Source organism: Lycorma delicatula, chromosome 5 (assembly GCF_047948215.1).
Source record: "Lycorma delicatula isolate Av1 chromosome 5, ASM4794821v1, whole genome shotgun sequence".
Classification (NCBI taxonomy): Eukaryota; Metazoa; Arthropoda; class Insecta; order Hemiptera; family Fulgoridae; genus Lycorma; species Lycorma delicatula.
Genome location: NC_134459.1, coordinates 118711260 through 118733090, shown reverse-complemented (window position 1 = coordinate 118733090; position 21831 = coordinate 118711260). Strand labels below are relative to the sequence as shown.

At 27.6% G+C, this 21831-nt stretch overlaps 1 protein-coding gene across 6 annotated transcripts in view; it reads right to left on the bottom strand.

The window, feature by feature from the left end:
* LOC142325328 (uncharacterized) overlaps window positions 1-21831 on the bottom strand; it is a 185758-nt gene that overhangs the window by 24031 nt on the left and 139896 nt on the right. For all 6 annotated transcript variants that reach the window (XM_075366940.1, XM_075366942.1, XM_075366941.1 and 3 more), the window contains exon 3: window positions 8468-11781. In XM_075366940.1, the coding sequence (XP_075223055.1) occupies window positions 8468-11781 (3314 nt within the window). The remainder of the gene's footprint in view (window positions 1-8467; window positions 11782-21831) is intronic.

The following is a 21831-nucleotide window of genomic DNA, read 5'->3' as shown; positions in this document are numbered from 1 at the left end:
CATTCCTTAGTCTGGCTCTCAACAGATACCTCTCCGATATGGTTGCACCTTCGGTCCAGCTACTCTGTATCCCTGAGTACTCAAGCCCCCTCACCAATGGCAAGGTCTCATGATTCATAGAGGAGGCATATTATCATATATGATGAAATTGTATTGAAAATATGTTCAATAAGTCCATGGTGATTGTAGTATCGAAAGTTGTCATAGTCAATTGAACAACAAGCTATTGTTTGTTTAGAAAAATAGAAAATAGTTAGTTTTGAGTGGCGATTAAACACTTATATGTAAAATGCTTAATACTGAAAGAGATCAAAGCTGAGTTGGATAAACTTCATGGCACATCTACTACTGTGCTTGTAAGTGTTTACAGTTGGGTAAATGAGTTTGAACGTGGTTGTACATCCACAAAAGATGAACATTGTTCAGGATGTCCAGTGGAAGTGACCACCCCTGAAATGATTGACAAAATTCACGATATGATTTTGAGTGTTCGACGAATCAAAGTGCGCAAAATAGTTGAGGCCACAGGCATATTGCAAGGTATACAGTGTTTCCAATTTTGCATGAAAAATTGGGTGTAAAAAAAATGTTGGCAAGATGGGTGCCATGTTTGCTCTCAGTGAAGAATAAACGTAATTGTGTGGTCAACTCAGGCTGTTTTGGCACTTTTCTGTCACAAACCTCATGAGTTTCTGTGTTATACATAACTGTGGACAAAATATGGATACACTCCAGAGATAAAGGAACAATCAAAACGCGGTATCATCTACACAGATTACTTGGAAAAAGGACAAACAATAACTGGAGAGTATTATGCATCGTTATTGCACCAAAAAAATCAAGAGAAAACATCCTCATTTGAAAAAGATCCTCTTCTATCAAGACAATGCACGGGTGCACACCTGCTTAGTTTGATGGCAAAAATTATGGAATTAAATTATGGAATGAGTGTACAAATTACATACATCATTGACTTCCTAAACCTTGATTTTCTAATAATCTCCAATAAAGTGTATAGATTAGAACTCTAATTAGAACTTCAATAAATTTATTAGAACTCTTTGTATTAGATTACAAATTAGTGTTTAAGAAAAACTTTATATTTTAATAAAAATATATATTACTGTAGAATGTAATTTTATGATCCTTAAAATTTGAATTGTTAAATTATAAAAGTTTCATAATTTAGTTTATTTATGTATGATCAAAGATTGTAATTAAAGAGAATATTTTGTCTTACTTCCTTCCCTTCTTGCCATTTTTAATAAATTAAAGAAGGCTTATCAAAAGATCTAACCACCACTTTTTTTACAGAAACAGTATTACTCAATGATTTTTAAATAATACCAATTAAAAATATTTGACTTTTCTGTATCTTATGTAGTGTTACAAATATTTGCTCAAATATTAAATATGTATCTTCACATACTTTCAATTTTTTATTTTATGATGCTGCTTTGATCAACATTTATTTTGTCAATGTTTCATTGACCCATCCATGTAAATGCTGTGCAGTTCCTTTTTTATTTGTGGTGTTACAAGAATGTTATGTAACATATTATTATACATAATATTTCATACAATTATGTATGTAATGTTACAAGAAAAAAATTTTATAAATTTATTATAAAAATTTTCTGATTTGGATGCCAAAGTTGTTTTTAGTAGTATTTTTGAGTTTAGTACCAACAATATATAGTTTAGTACCAACAATATATAAATTGTTGGTTTTTGCGTTTGTATTTTTAGTCAAATTATATATGAAATATTAAATTTACATTTTAAAAATCATACTAAAAATTAAAAAGAAGTAATTATTGCTCTTATTAATTTGTGGATTCATGTAGTGTAAACTCACTGCAAAATTATGTTAATCCGATGTTCATTTTTCCAGCAGCTGCTAAAATTAACATTTCATGTTTTTACAAATTACATGAAAAAAATAATTGTATTTCTTAATTTTATAAAAGCTGTAAAATGGCTAATTAGTTAGAGACTTTCAAATGAGAAACAATAAGGTTTTTTGTAAACGCTTAAAAATTTATTGGAAAATATGTTATTAGTTTGTGATTCAAACTTTCAAACTTGCCATTATACTTTTGGTACAGTTATTAATATTGCTAATGGTTGAAATCTGGTAGATAATACATTTTCTCTTCACGTTTAACACGAGTTCAAGTGTGCGAATGAGCTTGTTCACACAACTTGGTCAATTTAATAAACCTTGTACTAATCAATTTTATTTGTGAATTTATTTGAATTTAATTTTAATCATAATTTAATTATTTATGGTGCTGCTACTTACAAAACACTATTTCTGTAATAAAATGGATAAGATTTAATAATAATTCTCTTTCACTAAGAGTTAAGTATATAATGTTGTATGACTATTTTTTATAAACGACTTTATCACATATAAGTACTACAATGCATCAGTTATTGCATTAGTATGTAAACTTTGATAAAAGTTATTTTTATATTAAATATATTTACATTTAATCCCACCTTTTTTTTGGTTGTGTTTTTAATTTCTTTTCTGTTCATCGCATTTGGTACAGTTTGGATTTTGGATTTTTAGTGTTTTTTCAAACACTACAGATTGATGTTAAATATCTCTATTGAATGATCTGCTATTTTATTTGTAATATACTGAAGCATTATTTTTAAATGTTATTTTTATAAAATGTTTATATCTTTATGATATAAATATAGGCTTATTTACGTGCTGCCACATGAAAAAAACTGTTTGTTTATATTGAAGATGATAAAACTGCAGCTTAGTAAAAATAACAAAAGAATGGATAGTAATGGTAAGACAGTAATGCTCATTGCTGTGAGCATTTTATGCAGGTTCTATGGAATGCAGGAGTTACTTTTTTCTCCTAAGTTTACTGATAAATTTTCTTAAATTTTTACATAATACTTTGAATATCACAATGACAACAGGTTGTATCATATCATTGTGATATAATTGACTGAATGAAGTAAAGTTCTGTTTTATGGTATTTTGTTTGACATTTATAGCCAAATGTGCTTCTTTCACTTGCTACTGGTGGAATGATGTGTAATAATTTTTTAAAAAAATTTTCTTCACTAGCCATATGACCCTCCACTTCTGACATTATTTGCAATCTTTTATCTACCTCAGCAACTGTGTTTTGTTTACTCTGTTTGGAGACTATTCTTCAATACTGAATATCAGTGCACCTTTTTCAGAACATAAATTAGTTATTTAATAAACTAATTTTGTATGTTATTTAATAAACTAATGTTGCTTACCTAGAAATAGTGCTATTCCTAATTCAGTAAGAATATTTTTACCACTGGCTAAACAATCAGATAAAAATTACAATTCCATTTTATACCTTATTTTAATTTAATTTTGTTGTGGAGCTTAATTTATTAAATCCAGTAAAAAATATGTGGGGTTTATTGTTAAAGAGAAATACTAGCAAATCATTCTAGTTTTAAGAAATGATGGCAAAAAATTAGATTGAAATGATTGATATAGGCAATGCACTTAATTTTTTAAACTCTTTTAGGTTATAAGGAAAACCTGAGGTAATAAGTGGGACCATAGAGATAATTAAATTAGAATAATAATAATCATGAAATAAATATACTAAGATTAGAGAACTTTTATTATTTAGCTAATAAATTTACAAAGAATAGACTAAATAAGAAGGATCAAACTCTTGATAAGAAATTTGCAAATTGTGTGCAATAAAAGAAGTCTTTTTTTACTGGGTTTTCTGAAAGAATATTATTGTAATATGCAATTTTTTCTGCATAAATGGATGAAGTAACTTTTAGAAATGGAATGCAATCATGTTTTAACAGTTTTTTGCACTTTTATATTTTATATATGAAAGAAAATTACAGTAAAAATTCAAAATTTGATAAACTTCTTCAGATAAAATTTTTTGATCTAAAGTAATATTTAAGTAATATTATCTAAGTAATATTTAGATATCTCATTTGCATTAAAGAATTAAATTAGAGAAATTGAATTAGTATTAAAGATTTAATAGTAGTTAAAAATGAAAACTTAAATCCTAAAATAATTTTAGATCCTCATGTCTTGATTTTATCAAACAATTTTTAAAAACAATAGTTAAAATACAGTGGTTCAGTTTTAGTGATATACATTTCAGGTTGGGAACAAAACCATGAAAATATTTTTTTGTGGATTTTAAAAGTCAGATACTGGACACTAGGAAAGCCAAAAAGGAACTAAACTAGAGAATTTTGAAGTGTGGTGTTGCAGGAAAAGTGTGAAAGTTTGATGGGTTAACAACATTCAATATTAAGAAGTTCACAAATTGGAGAAAGTGTATTTTTATATCTTGCAAAAAGGCAAAATATTTTTTTAGTCTGTAGATGGATCAAATGTATATGGCACTCAGGGTTTGTTTAATTTGGTAATGATATGAAGAGCAGCTTTTAATAACTAAGGACAAAAATATGTATAGAACATAGCTAAAATATGAATAATTAAGAATTCAATCAATATTTATATGTTTAAAGATAGCACAGAATAAAAAAGGCATGTAGAAAAGAATTAAACCTTCAAATGAGTGATTACAAAGAAGGTTTTTCACTATTATTTATTTATTATTTGAAAAAAGGGTACATTTTTTTCATGTTTGACTGAAAAATCAATCTTTCTAATAATTTCAGCATTTCTGTATAACTGTTACTAACAGTTTATATTTCATCCCCCAACACGCGCACATATTTTTTTTACACTCGTAGCTGGACTAAACCAATATGCAGAAAAAACTTATTATTGAATAAATAATAGAATGATAATATGCTAAGGAGTAACATTTTTCAGTTGTAAATGTAACTTATTCCAGATGTTCTTCATATTTATATTGCAGACAAGTTAAAATTCTTATGCTGTTAATACTTTGTTACTTAAAATAGATAACTAGGCTATTATTTAATATTAAATGAATTTTCTAATATGTAAAATATGCCAGCCTGCATAGAATTCAAACCCCATAACCTTCCAGATGAATAGCAAGAGAAGGTGCCATGTTATATTGACATAGCATTTTATATTTTATTAATTATTATGTTATTGTAATTATTATTTTGTATTTTATTTTATAACATATATTTATATATTAACATTCATGGAAATCAATAACTTTTATGGTGGAAAAATTTACAGTGTACAAGGTCTGTAAATAAAGCAATGAGACAAGGTTTTTTTTGGCAGCCAAAGTGGCAACACTGTAAAGTTACTTTATGGTTATATGAACAGCTGATTTATATTAGGCAATATTTTTAGTTTATTGTTGCCATGCGAGATGTAAACAAACTTTTCGTGAACTGAAATTGTGATGCTAATTATGAGGAACATTGTGCAATCAAGTTGTGTTAAACTGAGAATGCTTTTCAAAATTGAAAAGGGTGTTTGGAGATTACGTTCTGTCATGACCCCCAACGTTTTTGGTGGTTTAAAGCATTTTCATTTGGCTGGGAATCAGTTGTAGACTATTCACGGCTTAAAGACAGTTATCAAAAAGTGATGACATTGTTGGGTGAATTAGTGACTTTTGGAGTTTTTGTCTACAGGAGAGACTGAAAATAACTATGTTTACTGAGAAATTCCTGAATGATTGCGAAAAAGAGTTTCCCGTGTGAGACCAGCCAAAAGTCAACTGGATGCTGCGTCATGATAATGCACCTTGTCACACTGCACTCTCAATGAGTTTTTGGCACATATAAACATTCCTGTAGTTCCTTAACCACCTTAATCACCTGACTTGAGTTCCTGCAACTTTTTCCTGTTCCCAACTTTAAAATAACATCTTTAAGAGTACTGTTTTTGAACAGTAGAACACAAAAGAGAAATGTAACCGACCATCTGAAGGATATTCCTGTTTCCAACACTGCTATGAAGAGTGTGAAATTGAAGTGTTGCATGGCTTCCCAAGGTAACTATTTTGAAGGTGATGCCCATTCAGTCTCATTACTTTATTTACAGACCTCGTATGTAGTGTTTGATGACTTGCAGTGTAATATATGGAATATGGCTAGCACAACAAAATTGTGTCTAAAATTGAACTAAAATTGTGTCTGTACAGAAATGTTCCTTATATAGATTTGTTCATTGTGGTTCTACTTATCTTCTTATCTTCAATCATATGTCTGATTTCTTGGGTAGTTACCTGTATCTATGCTTTTCATGTAATTAAAATGTTCCAGACAGTTTTTGTATAGTATTATTTTAATACATTTTATTTCTGTTCTTATTTAAACTATAAGTCCTTATTAAACTATTTATTAATTGGCTATTACTATTTTTTGATAATGTTTTACAGTTTTTAATCTCTTTTAAATCATCATATCTTTATCAGTCACTCATCAGATTTTGAACTTATGGATTGGAAGGAAAAAAAAAAAAGAGTGATTAAATTGATTTTAATCAGATCTTTTGTGTAGACCTTTTTCATTTAAAACCATACAAGAAGTGATGAAAAGGAATATGATGCATAAGAAATGTTACAAGATCCAATATGGACTGGTTTTATTTCCAGTGAAAAAATTAGAAAAAAGGGAAAAGTTTATGTAAGTCAGAAATGTTATTGCTGAATTAAATTTTATATTACAAAAGAATGATTAACCAATAAATAGAAAAGAAGTGGTGAATAATGCTCATTAAGTAGATCTCATGAAGAGATGAAGTGAGAGAATTCTATTTTACAAGTATAATGTTGCAGACATCAGCAGTATAGAGTCTTTACTGTGACATATAGATTGTTATTTAGAATTAATATATAAAAATAATGTATTTGTACTTTCTAAAGAACACAAAGTATTTTTTATACTATCATTGTGTAATAAATATCTTATATTTATGATTAATAAATTACATAAAATTAACTTAATAAAAAATAATATGTTGATATGGCATTTAAAATGAGTTCTTCCACTGATTGTTGAAGTTAAATGCATTTAAAATGAGAAATTTTTTTTGTTAAAATTTTATTAATTTATAGTAATTAAAATATAACATTATACATAATAAAAGCAACTACCCAATTTCTAAGACAGTTTGTCTTTTAAAGAACTATTGCTGCATTTTTTCAATTGGATAAATGGTATGCTTAATTGCTTTATCATTATATAACAACCAAGCTTACAGTTGATTAAAAAATTCATAAAAACAAAGGGGCAATGGTACCTATCCCCATGTGTTTTTGCTTTAAAAAACTCATGAAACTTGATGTAATGGAACTATAAGCCTTGTGTTCTGAATATGTATTTTCATATGTATACTTTATTTAATAAACTGGTTTTGTTATTTCCCTCATATCAGATTATGAGGGTTTATTTACTTTCCCAGGACTCAACTAACCTGGTTTAGAATAAACCAGGGTTTAGAATTTGCAGAATGTACGTGTATTCATTTTAAGTTAATAATACTTAAAATAATAATAATAATTTAAAACTTGGGCTTTGAAATTTTGAATTAAATTATTCAGAAAATTGTATGTTCCCAGTCGGTCAGATGATCATAATGAATGACATATTTTAGGAATTGTAGAATTAGTAAGAAAATTTTAATCTAAGTTAATCATTTCATTACATGGTGTAAGAAGACAATGCTGTCTGACTGCATTAAACCTGAACTCTTTGTATGTAGTATTATGAATAAGAGGAATTAATGCTTTTTGCCTGCCTTAACCTGAACTTTCTTTGTACCGGTACTAATTTTATTGTAAAAACATTTGATTATTCTGTAAGAAACTGAAAAATTATTAATTTTATTTTTATCATTGTTTTCTTTCAGTTTTATGGTTTGAATATTCGTTAATTTTTTTTACAGTATGTACTGCTTATGAGTAATACTAAGAATGTTATTGAATACATAAATCAATTAGAAGATAATTAAAGGTGAATTTAGCTAGTTTACACTAACTAAAAATTCTTAAAAAATCTCTTAGATGTTTTTAAAATATGTAATATGTATCTTTTATATAAAAAATGTATCCTTTTTTTTATTGCTTAGTAATAATATAACCCCATGCTGATGGTGTTTCCCAACAATATGGAAGATTTGTTTTAAAGTTAAAAGGAAAAATTATTTTGCTAAACTTTTTTCTTTTTATAAAAATGCTAGCTAGAAGACTTCATAATAAACAATTAATAGAATTGAATAAAAAAAATCTGATATTAAAAAAATAGTTTATTTTAAAATTAATATTAAAATGATTTACATTCAAATTAATGAAAAAAATTTTCTTCCACTGACTTTTCTCAACAAACTATTATCTCCTTCCTCAATAGATTACCACAATATCACTGTTTTTTATTAACTATACTTTATATTCTACTGAGGAAGGAGTATTTATTTCTACAGAAATTTCTACTAAATTTTTTAATTTTCTATTATTTTACTTGGTTATGGACTAGTTTATGAACACTGATTGATAAATATTTGATAACTTACATCTGCTTCTTCAGTCTTGTCTAAATTCTTCCGAGCCTGAAAACCTCTGAAAGATGCTTGTATTTTTGTTGCAGCAGAATTCAGTCTTTCATCAGCAATCTGTTCAGCTTCTTCTACAATAGATTGAACTGTTTTGTGGGCTGCTTCGGTAATATCTAATTGTTCAGAATCAAAAATTTCTGATCCTGATTCTTCATCATCTTCATTTCTTGATCCACTTCCTAATTTTGCTCTAAATAGTACATCTGTTCCACATCTAATCATGTTTTCAGTCGCTTCAACTGCTTGTTTACATATATCATCTACCTCTTCTTTTACAGATTCTATTACTTCTGGAGTTAATGAAATAGGTGGCTCAGTTGATTCATCTTCATCCTCTATTTTATCATCTTGAAGTTTTTTCCGTACTTGAAATCCCCTAAAACCTGCCTGGATTTTTGTTGCAGCTGCAAATTCTTTCTCATCATCTACAGGACTTTCTTCCATAAAATCTTCAGCTATTGTAACCCTTTTCTCCAAATTTTTTCTGGGTTGACTACTTTTTAAACTAGATTGAATATTTATTGGAACTGGTGATTCTAATTTATCTCTTTCCTCACTTTCAGTTTTATCAGATTCTGTAGAGCTGTCAGGTATACTTACTTTTTCATTTTCCTTTGAAGTAACTTTTTCATCAATTTTTGACTCATCAGGTTTTTCTGATTTTTGTTTTATAGATATTCTTGTTACTGGATCAATATTTATTTCATCCTTTATTTCATCACTATCATTTTCAGTAATTTTTTGTTTTTCAATATTCTGTCTTACCTGATATCCTTTAAATGCTGCTTGAATTGTAGTTGCAGCATTTTCCAAAGATTCCTTATCTTTGTCATTATCAGCTGCTGATTCTTTTGTTTCTTCTTCAACTGTGCTTGCTTTTACATCCTCTACTGATTCTTCCTTTTCAATTTTTTTTGTTTCTTCTACAATTTCTTTTTTTTCCTCCACTGATTCTTTCTTCTCAATTTCCTTTCTTTCTTCTACAATCTGATCTTTTTTATCTTTTATAGATTCATGTTCCTCTGAATTTTTTTCACTGTCTGGCTTTTGTAGGTTTTGTCTTGTTTGATAACCTCTGAAACTAGCTTGTATTGTTGTTGCAGCATTTTCAAGAGTTTTATCCACGTTATATTTTTTATCTAAATTGCCAAGTTTCTCTGTTTTAATTTTATCTTCTTCTTCGTCTTCTTTGGATAATTTTGTGTCTTCAGCTATGTTGTTTGTTTTATTTTGTAGGCTTTGTCTTGTCTGATATCCTCTAAAAGTGGCTTGTATTGTTGTTGCAGCATTTTCAAGAGTTTTATCGACATTGTCTCTATCTAAACTGGTTGGTTCCTCTGTTTTAATTTTATACTCTGTGTCTTCTTCGGATAGTTTTGTGTCTCCACTTCCATCGTTTATTCTGTTTTGCAGGTTCTGTCTTGTTTGATACCCTCTGAAGGTGGCTTGTATTGTTGTTGCAGCTTGCGCTAAAGTTTCGTCTTCAAAAAGAGATTTATCATCCTTTTCAGCATTTGTTACTTCTATTTTAGGTTTTTCTTCTTTGGTTTCCTCTTTTTCAATATCTATGTCATTTTCCTTCTTCTGTAGGGTCTGTCTTGTTTGGTATCCTCTGAAAGTTGCTTGTATTGTGGTTGCAGCATTCTCTAACTTTGTGTCTTCTTTTTCAGTTTTTGTTTCTGGTTCATACATTTCTTCTTTTGATTTACTTTTCCCAATATCTGCTTCATTCTCTTTCTTTAGTAAAGTTTGTCGTGTCTGATATCCTCTGAATGTAGCTTGTATCGTTGTAGCGGCTGATTCCAGTTTATTATCTTCATCTGCTTTAGATGGTAATTCATCTTTTTCTGGTAAAACACTTTCTACTTTTTTCAGAGTTTCAGGGGTAATTGTTTCTTCTTTCACCTCAGCCTTTTCTGTATTTAGTTCTTGCTCTGGTTTTTTAATACTTTCGTCTTTTATTTTATTTTGTTTCTCTTGATTAGTTGGTGTTACACTTACAGAAACCTGTTCTTTGATTTCTGCTTGTGGCTTTTCTGCTATATTTTCAGGAATTTCTGCTTTTGTTGTTTGTTCTTCGTCTTCTTTTTCCTCATCATTTCTGTTTTCTTTTTGTGATGTTTTACCAGCTACTGGAGATTCTGACTGCTTATCTATATTTTTTATCTCAGTTATATCCCTGTTTGTTAAAGATAAATTTTCAATAATAATTGCATCATCTGTTTGTTCTTCACCTATGTTAATCTCTTCTTTTGCTTCAGGTGATTGTTTTACACTGTCTAATTCAGCATTAAATGATTCTGATAATGTTGTGTCTGAAAAACTATTAGTCCTTAATTGTTCACTTGAAATATCATCATTTATTCCTTTAGTATCATCACTGCCACTATTTTCAGATACTGAACTTCGACTTTTACATTCATTTTCTACTTTATCTTTTTCTATTTCAACTACTGTTGCAGGTCTTTCTTCATCTTCATCTATGTTGTCTTCTGACGAACAGACATCATCTTTATCATTCAATGAATTATTAATCTCTCCATTTACTAATACACTTGTTCCTGATTCACTGTCGCTTGATTTAACATTTTCAACTACAGCAGTTGTTGTTTGTTTTAAAGAAGGTTCATTTGTTGTTTTTTCACTTTCAGCATCTATTGAATTAATCTGAATATCACTTGAGTTTTCTACTGCAGTATTTATATCTGCTTTTACATGATTTTCAATAGCTGCAGATTGTTCTGGCACATTGCTAATTTCGTTTAATTTATTGCTTTCTTCTTGTTTACTAGCACCATTAAGTGTTGCTGTATTTTTTTGTTTTTCATTTTCTATAATTACATTTTTAATTTCACTTTTATTACTTACATTAATTTTTTCATCTCTTTTGTTAGTTTCATCAGTTTGCTTTATATTTGTTTCACTGTTATCTTTATTATCTGGAGATTTACTACTATCATTTTTCTCATCTATAGATAATTCTATATCATCTGTGTCTTCAGTTAAATCAGTTTGAGATTTTGATTTTTCACCAGTTTTAGCTGTTGTTCCTAAAATTGCTACTGTACCTGTTGTTGCAGCAAGTGTTCTTACGGCTGTTGCTTCAACACCATATGAAGTATCATTACTTTCTGGTTCTTCAGGGAGTTTTTCATTTGACAATGATGTTTTATTTTCCTTTTCACTACCATCTCCCACTTGTATTTCTCCATTTCCTCCAGCTTTACTGTTAGAATCTTGTGTTGAAGATGGTGATAATCCAGTGTTATGAGCTGAAATGAAAAAGAAAAAATTAGTTAAAAAAATACAATATTAAACATAAAACATACTTTAAAAAAAAATTTAATAGAAGTTAGGAAAAATTAAGTTTTTTTACTGCATAACACAATCTCTGAATTAATAGTGTGGTACTAAATACAACGCAAGTTCTTTTCTGAGAAACAGGAATTCTCTTTCAAAAACGAGGTTTTCAACAAACTTTACTAGGTTTGTCTTTTGTACAAGACAAATACTGAATATTACCTTCAAAATAAAGGTTTTCATCAAATTTAAATCCTTTTTTTTTGTCTTCCTATTTGCATATAGGCATTTATAAAAAGGCATAATGATTCATCAAGTATCTGCATTCTGTTTTAATAGTAGGAACCAAGGGTACAACAATCGTTAATAGCCATTACCAAAATGTTATGGCCCATTGAAGGATTTAAAAAAAATATTATCCATCCTAGAAATAAATTCAGATTTTAACCACTGCCCAGGCATATTTTTTTACCATATGGAATTCATACATTATTTAAGTAGTATATAAGGACAAAATACTAAATAAGATCTGAATTATAAAACCAAGCTATTCTTTAGAAGAAATATAATATAAAACCTTGACTAATGAGATAGGAAGTATAAACAAAATTTTTATTACTTTTTAAACATCAGTAAAATGAATTTGTTCTCAATTCAACCAAAATATATATTTATTTACGAGTACTTTAAATTATGTTGAAACCTTTATTTTCATACTTTTGATGACTGCTTTTAATGATTCTTTTTCTTTTTTGTAGCACAAGTTTTTGATGGGTTGACAAATTTTTTTTCTTGTAACTTGAGAAAAGTTTATTTTTTTAAAAAACATTTTAAAATATTGAAAATTAAAAACTTTTTTATCTTCATTGCTGAGCTCTAGATTATTAATGATATAATGAGCCTGATATTTTTACATTCAAAGAATTTTCATGTGCACAAATTTGTAGTAATTCAGTCAACTCTCTCATCATTGAAAAGAACCTTACCCACCCAGTAACAGGTGGAATTGTTGAATATGTCTGACTCGTTAAGTACATTCTTAATTGCACTGATGGAATCCCCCCCAATAAGTAGTGTTCTCCTTAAGTAGTTATTACATAACATGTGTGAATGTAATTTTATAAAAAAAAAATGGGTACAGCCCATACTTTTTTATTAAATTATAATAGAAAAAATAATTCCTTCCCTATATTAGGGTTGCCCCTCTTTATATATCTATAAAATAAGACTAAAGGATTTTTATTCAAAATAATATAAAACTTTTTTGTGAAACATTTTTCTTGTTTTTCTTATTACCATAAATTACATTTTTCATTAGTTCGATGCAGTTAAAAAAATTATGTAGGTTGTTTAAAGTCACAAATTGTTTATATTAATATTACTGATTCAATTCAAATGTAGACATATTGCATTTGCAGAATGTGTGTTAATTCAGCCAACTTCCATGCAAATTAAAAGCAATGTAATCTTAACATATAAGTAAAAAATAATTATATATAAAATAATTTTACATATAAAAATTTACACATTTTTTTAATAAATCCTATACATACATACACACACACCTCTCTCTCTCTCTCTCTCTCTCTCTCTCTCTCTCTCTCCTCTCTCTCTCACACACACACACACAGAGAGAGAGAGAGAGAGAGAGCAAGAGAGCGTTTTTAATTTTTTTTTTATATTTAAAAACTGATGATTGTGCTATTGTCAAACATTATTTATTTTTCATATATATTTTTTAAGTTTGTTAAAATGAGTATCTACTAAAGAGATCATTAAACAAGGTAAAACTATCAAAAGATAACACTTTTTTTATTAGATTCATTTATTACTTTTATATCTTTGAATTAAATATGTATATAAACACATACACAAAATACCTTTATGCATATACAGAAAAAAATGTCTGATGCAAACTAAAGTTATAATGAAGACTGTATAATTATTTATTTACTGTGTAGAAAAGGATCTGATATTCTGAAAACTTTGTTTATGTATGTACATTCAAATATTAAATCATTTAGAATAGCTAATAAATGTTGACAAGGTTGTTTTGATTAATGAACTAATTTGGTGAAGGGGTTATTATTCACAAAGGGATTTATGCTCTTCAGGGAGTTAAGAGGGAAAGAGGGTGTAGTGAATATTCAGTATGTCTATTTATCATTTCTCTGTTAATTTTATTTCATTTTTATTCATAAATCAGAATTATTTACTATGTTAAATAAATAGAAAATTTATTTAACTGTACTCGTGCTATTGATTAGAAAATCAATAGTAATGTAGGTTGTGCAGAGTACATGAAAATTATATGAATTTAAGAAAATTTAATTTTAATTAGAGAAAATTAAAACTGTAAAATCTGACTATTTTGTAATTAATATATTAATTATTCTTAGTTAACATGCAACATGTGTAATGCTTATTTTTTTATTTCTTCATCATAAAACCATACCTACAGAATTTATTTTATTTTTTTGTTTTATTCTGAAATACTTTTTGTTCAAACAGTTTTTGGAATTGGAATCTGGTAGTAATGAACTGAGACCTTTAGATACAAAACAAAACTGGTGGGTATGGGTTAAACACCAACTATCCCTTAAAAATGTTTTAACACTAATTGCTGGGTATAGGTTAGTAAAATTTCTTTGATTTCTTTCAACTCATCCACATGATGGATATATTATTGGAAACCATATCACAATATTCTAGTCTACTTTGGTACAATTTTCATTTAGATCTTTGGCCTGTAAACCTTTTTTTCGTATTATTAAACAGCTCTTAATACTAATAATACGAAAAAAAGATTTACAGGCCAAAGATCTAAATGAAAATTGTACCAAAGTAGAGAGCTGTTTTATAGATGGTCAGTAAGCTTTCTCTCAATTTGCAGTCTTTGTTGAAACGTTATATCAACGTTTGTTTCATTTGCTGCTACTAATCTCAATTTAAATTTACAGTAGACAGTAATGAGTCTTTACTGTATTATTTTTTTTATTAATAAAAGATTTTATGAAGGATTTTCTATGGCCATACTTGCCCCTTCTTTAATATGAAAAGAACTGTTTTAACTTACAGTAGTCATAAACAAAGTACACATTCAAAAGGTACTTGTTATTTTGTCACATTTAATATATTTGTTTACATTTTTAATGTAAAATTTTCTTTGAGTTATTATACTTATAAATAGTATAAAAACTTTTATAATATTTAATATCCATCAATTACTAGTTTAACAAAAAATGGAACATAACATGATAGAGAACTTGAAGAATGGGTGTGGTCAAGCAGTACAGACAAAAGAGAAACAAATTATTCAAATAAATTTCCTTGCTTTTGCTTTATATTTTTAATTAAATAATTTAATTTATTTTTAAATTCAGGAAATAATTTAAATATTTGGTTTTGCTATAATAATATTTCCTCTGTTTTGTTACTGATTATTTTATTCAAGAGGATAAGTCTCTGTTAATGTAAATAATCTCTCTTTTAAAAATCTTTAATAATTGCAAAAGGAAAATTATTCTTACTCTGCGTAATATAAAAATCTGTTGTATTTATTATCTTGTGTTAAATAAATAAATTGGGATGGTATTTATTTTTTAATCATTATTATAAAAACATTCATTTTTATTTTAATTCATAATATTAATATAATCATCAATAAAGGTGTGGTGTGTGTGTGTATATCATAATTATGTGATAACATTATTTCTTGGTTTAAACACACATTTTTTGAGTTTGATAGAATTATGTAATAACTAAAAATATAAAATATGAGGAGTAAGAAAATTAAAAATATGTTTTGAATATATTATGGATTGTATACATAATATGGTAATCTTATTGGCATCTTATTACCATAATTGGTAATCTTATTTTTGGCATCTATATGATATTTGGTAAGGTGGTATTTATTTATGGTGCTTCTTTGCTAAAATCTGAATAATTTTAATAATTAAAAGAAAAAAGTTACTGTAAAGTTATCTGTAAATTTTTAAATTTTGTTCGCCAAATGAGTCTAGTTTCTACTCAGTTAATCATAGGTTTAATTTCTGTTAAGACTGATACTTTTTTATCTGTAATTTCTTACATTTCATCTTTCTCATTAAAAAATATATATATGTTAATGTCCATGAAGTTATACTACTAAAATAATACTACTTTAATTAAACTACCAAGATTGAATTAAGTATGTAAATAAAATGTGTGCAATTATGCAAAGTAACACTTGCAATGATATCAAAAAATGTTTAACTTTTATATTATTACAAATTTATATAACTGCTCTTAATTCTGATGTATTGATTTTTTTTCTCTAAAAGGACAACCCCATGTTTGCCCAAGCCATGAAATAATAGTTTATAAATCATTAATAACAAAAGAAAGTGTACTAAGTGTGTAGACAAAATGTACAAATAAGTTGCAATAATTTAAAAAACAATACCATAACTAATAAGTAGATTTTGGTCTTTTAAAGAATATAAATATTAAAATGGATTTTTTTATTATTATTTATCAAAGCTGTTTATTACTATTTGCACTCAATAATAAATTTATAAAAATGAATAAAAAGGCACATGTATCAGCCTGATTACATGTGCCTTTTTATCCTTGTTCTGATACTATCAGGACAAGGATTTTCATCTGCTGTATCTTGGTGGAACTAATAACAGGTTAAGCCTTGAATATCTAAACTGGTTTTTTGATTACAGGATTTGGACTTTCCTTTTGTAGCCTCTGGAAAAGGTATTATAACATCAGATTGCTGATAAGCCAATGAGGGAGGAACACTTTTTTTAAACTTTTATACCATTTGACTTGGTATAAATTTTAAAATTATCGGTCTAATTTATGATAAATTAAAATTAGACCGATTATTAAAAATAAGATTGTTCAAGTGCAACAAAGGTCATTATGATGCCAAGCATGTAGTGTGGTGCACCCACTCGTGAGAAATTGGTGCCTTGGTGTATGAGCTGTATCTTTGTTGCCAACAAAAACATCTTTGAAAATGAGACAGACATAGTCTATATCTTATGCGCTGTATCTATTTCTATTATTATATGTTGAATTTTAACAATTGTTAATCTTTTACTTTGACATGCTTTTTGTTTTGTATTGTAATTATGGTGTTGAATAAATATCTTAATAGTTATTTGTTTTGTTGGTTTAAAAAAAACAACTTTAGTTGGAACAACTATATTTTCTGTTGTAAATTGGAGTGCGGTCAGATAATGCCTAATTCACTGCCATGTTAAAATCTATGACATGGAGAGTTGAAGGTGTCTTGTCACATATAGCGGATAAAAGGTGTCAGTACAACTATAAAATATTCTTATTCTGAATATTACATTGGTTCAGTCTGCATTAAAATTTAATGATTATTTTTTATAATCTTCATTACTGAATCTCATGAACAGTAATATAAAAAAGAAATAATTCCTAGAGTGATTAATGCTTCAGATTAATGTTTAATTCTTTAAATTACCTCCAATGTCCATAAAAACTATGAGTAAAAGGAGAACATCAAAGTGGCTACTTTTTGGGATCCATCTTAAAAAAAAAAGGAATTAAGGGAAATATTTTGATCACTTTCACATAGATATAAGCAAATTAATAATACATCAACATTAAAACTATTTTTAAAATAATAAAGTTTTCTTTAAAAACTTATGTATTGTAAAAATCTCCATGTTATATAATATTGTTATTTATTACATACTAATTTAATTGTTGAAAGGTATTACATTAATTTAACAATAAGCATACTTTTAACATATATTTTAAGCCAAATTAATAATAGGGAAATTTTTCTTTGAATTTACTATTTTATTTTTGCATAGATATGCAACAAATAAAACAGTTTTAAACAAATAAATATCTTGCTTATTTTGGCGAGATTTCAGTACCTTTACTCAATTGTTGATACACAATTAAAATCCACAATAATATCGATTTTTTTTCTAATTCGATTGAGAAGTAAACATGATCCAAGTTTCTATTAATTTTTAGGTCCATGTCTATATTACAAGCGTAATTTTCCCCATGCTAGTTACAGTTAAACCATAAAAAACAAAAATATTTTTGTTAAAAATTGTAAAATAAGGAAAAACTATCATAAACATCTCTTTCGATTTGGATTTTTAATGTTTTACTATCACGGACATAAATCGATCTTCTACAATGCTGTTTTAAAATAACCCGCGATTTTTTTAAAATAAATTTTTCGTTATATTTCAGTATGAAAGTAAAAATGTTCATATCCATTTGAATTAACGAAAAGTTTTAAATATTATACATTTTTTAAACGGATTTACATCGGTCTTTTGATCCGTTACATACAAGGACGGTATATATTTAGAAAAAAATATTCACATGCTGCTGTTTACTAAGTATTTTTAAAAGTAAGTTATAAAAAAATAGTCAACTCATTGTCAATTTGGATTAAAAATGAATTATTAACACTAAATAAGTACTTCAAATTTCTTGTTTTATATTATTTGATTTTATTCTTCTTATAAAATCCATTTTTTACATTTTTTAACTTTATCCGAGTATAAAAATATCTACAAATATAGAACTATTTTAACTAAACGATTTTACGATATCCACAACCGTATCCGTTTGGATGAGTTAAAATAAATCTTTTAAACTGTTCACTTGGAACAAAACTTGGCCGTCTAATTCAACTTCTAAAATGTACAACCAAATTTAATTATAAAACTACGTCTAAAATAAAGTATTATTTCGAACAAAAAGTTTATAATTAAAATTCTCACCTAGTATGTACTCAAGAAGTAAATGAAAAAAAAAAAACATTAATAATTTTCATTTATTCCAAACAAATATCCTAAAAATTTGTCGAGATTTTTGATTCTTTACTAAGATGTCGATCAACACTACCCAATTTTTTAAAATACATGGCCCGATATATTATAAATCATGTTCACAAATAATAATTGTGTATTTTTTTTTCTAATTCTTTTGAGAAGTAAACATGATCGCTATCTGACATACATTCAATAAAAAAAAAAAAAAAAAAAATCAACTGAAATATTTTGTATTGATTTCTAGATATAATATTCACATTTTAGCCATACAATGTTATATATAATAAAACATTTTTATTAAAATTATAAAAAAAGAAGAACTTTCATAACATCTGTTTAGATTTAGATTTAAAAAAAGTTGTACTATCTCGGACATAATCGATCTTCTACGATCCCAGAATATAGAACTCGTCCTTTAAGCTTAAATATACGTCAAATATCGCGTCATTCCCATTCTTTCCAGATTAATCTACGTCAACGAAGATTGGCCGAATGCCTTTTCTACATTACGTTCAGGCTTTCAATTAGTTCCGAAAAAAATAGTTGTTATTACTTTCTTGGGCATTGATAAAAAAATAACAGAGAAAATTATTTCTACTGGTAAATGATTATTCCAGTTTTCTGTATTTTTCAACATTTTGAGGTCATCTATTGAATTAAAAAATATTAAAATCTTGGTACAAAGAATTCTTTAATTAAATTTACTTTTTGTTATACGTATTTTGGTTTTGTATCTCAGGAACGGTTTAATTTACAATAATGAAATCTGGATAATATATTGTGTATTAAGGCAATGATACTATTAAATATTGACAGGGTATGGAAAAGTATTGAAGGGGGAGTTTAATCTCAAAAGGGGTTGGTTGGGCTTCATAAAATTTTACTTGTGCGTGTTTTTTTTTTGGATAATATATTGTGTATTAAGGCAATGATACTATTAAATATTGACAGGGTTTCAAAATTTCAAATTTACTCAGTACGACAATGGTTGCATGTGAAAAAAGTTTCACATGTTTAGCATACGACAAGCCCCATCTTCTTACAATTCCAAGAATATTTTGGTCATCCCTTGCCGTCAGGATTGGTCATATCAAAAATTGTTTCAGACAAAGGTTTTAGTTAATGTTTAGAGGACTAACGACCACTTTAAACCGATTCGATACTGTGCCTATTAAGGGAAATTTTTGTCTTCGAAACTCCATTTTTTCCATCCCCTGGGCCATTGACTGATGATATCAAAAACTTTTACTTAAATAAGTTTTAGGCCCTTGTCCGAAGAACAGTAGGAACTTTAAACGAATTCAATATTTTACTTAATAAGAAGATTATAGCGATATTCTGTTTTTTTCGAAAAAGCCCCCCTCATTTCCACTCCCATGGACCGATTTTACCCATTAACGAACTCGACCGAGATTTTGGGTTGTTGTAATTTATGTATCAATTTGTAAGTGATTGGCGCAAAATTACGGCAGTTATCGTGTCCAGAAGAAAGTGAAATATATATAAATGTATATATAAACTTTTGAAGTGACGGTGGTTTTGGGGTCTGGGGGATGTGAAACGCGAAGATATGTCGAAATTTTCCGGAAGTCTAATCATGGTACCCATTACAATAGATAGCTTTCTTATGAAATCTACCTGAAAATTATAGAAACGTATTACATAAAAATTTTCTCGGACTAAGAAATATGATTTCTTACAGAAACATATTTTTTATAACTTTGATTTTTTCAACCTATCGACTGGATTGTTTAAAACCATTTTTTTTAAATTAGAAGTTATCATCAGTGTCGGAAAAATATCTCAATATTTATTAATAGGTAGGGTTTATTAATTCTTACCACTAAAAAAAATAGGAGTTTTAGTAATTTTTATGACTTTTCATAATTTCATTGCACACACTTGAAGAATCTTTTTAATTATTTTTTCCCAAAGTAAGGCGTTAACAGAATGTAAGTAGTGTTCGACTTAATTTACAAATAAGTATACATATATACTATCCTCCAACAACTCCAGAATATTACCATTGTTGAGTTTTTAACTATGATTTATGATACATTAAGATAGAATGATTACCTTAGAATACGATTGAATTGTGATTTGTAATTTTTTAGTGGATTTCTATAGAAGTTCGAAATTGCTACTGCGCCCGGTCATGTTTATATACATATGTATGCATTTTTTCGTCCGTTCTACCGGACGCGAATCTTAACTGATTTTGACGAAATTTGATGGGGTGATGTAAACCTAATGGTAATAGAGCCCTGTTGATTTTCAAACAAATCGGTTCGCAGGAACCGGAGATAGAGGCAAACAATTAGATCTTTGGGTACGTTTTCAAGTTTAACTAAAACCGGAAATCTGCCCTACTGATGCACTTACTGCGACAGAGTTTTTATTAGTTGTTTAACAATCCGAAAAATGTCTTTCTTTTTTTTATAAACAAACAAGTGAAATTGTAGATTAATTTTCACATTATTGCTGGGGAAAGTCCTAAATTTTAAGATGTATTTAAATTTCAGGAATCTTTAAAAATATAATTGCCCGCTTTTCTCTCACTGAAATAGTTTTTGATAATATTAAAAGTTTTACTCACTTAACTCTTAATTTATTGTTTCGGTTTTTTTCTTCAGTTTTTCATAGCTAGAGGCTTAATTTCTTAAAATTAGATTTAGCAGTTACAAAAAGATTAAATGACGTTTATTTTTCGCTGCATAAAATTACATACAAAACATGATAGCTAGTCGAGGAAATAACCTGCATTATTTGTTTATACAGTAGCTTTTCTAATGTTCTATAGATGGATAAATTGCAGCATTTCTTATTCTCATTTATTCTTGCAAAAAGTTGTTGTGGCGTAATAAAAAGAGGTAGCATTATTTTTTATTTGTGTAACTCCCGATTATTATTATTACAGGTGATTACTGATTGGTGGAAGTTTTGGGTGATAAATTATTCCAATCAACGATTATTTGATGGAAGGTATCGAGAACTCGACATGATTCAGTAGAAGGTCTCTCTCTCTAAGAGAATATACAGGTAAGAAGTTTATAAAGATTTTTTCGAAAAAACCTCTCAGAATATATAGGTTTTGTTGAATCCTTTTATTATAGTTACTAATTGAATTTTTAAGCTTATTTCAAGTTTTTATTTTTATGATTTTTTTGGGATGAAATAAAATTGTGGTTA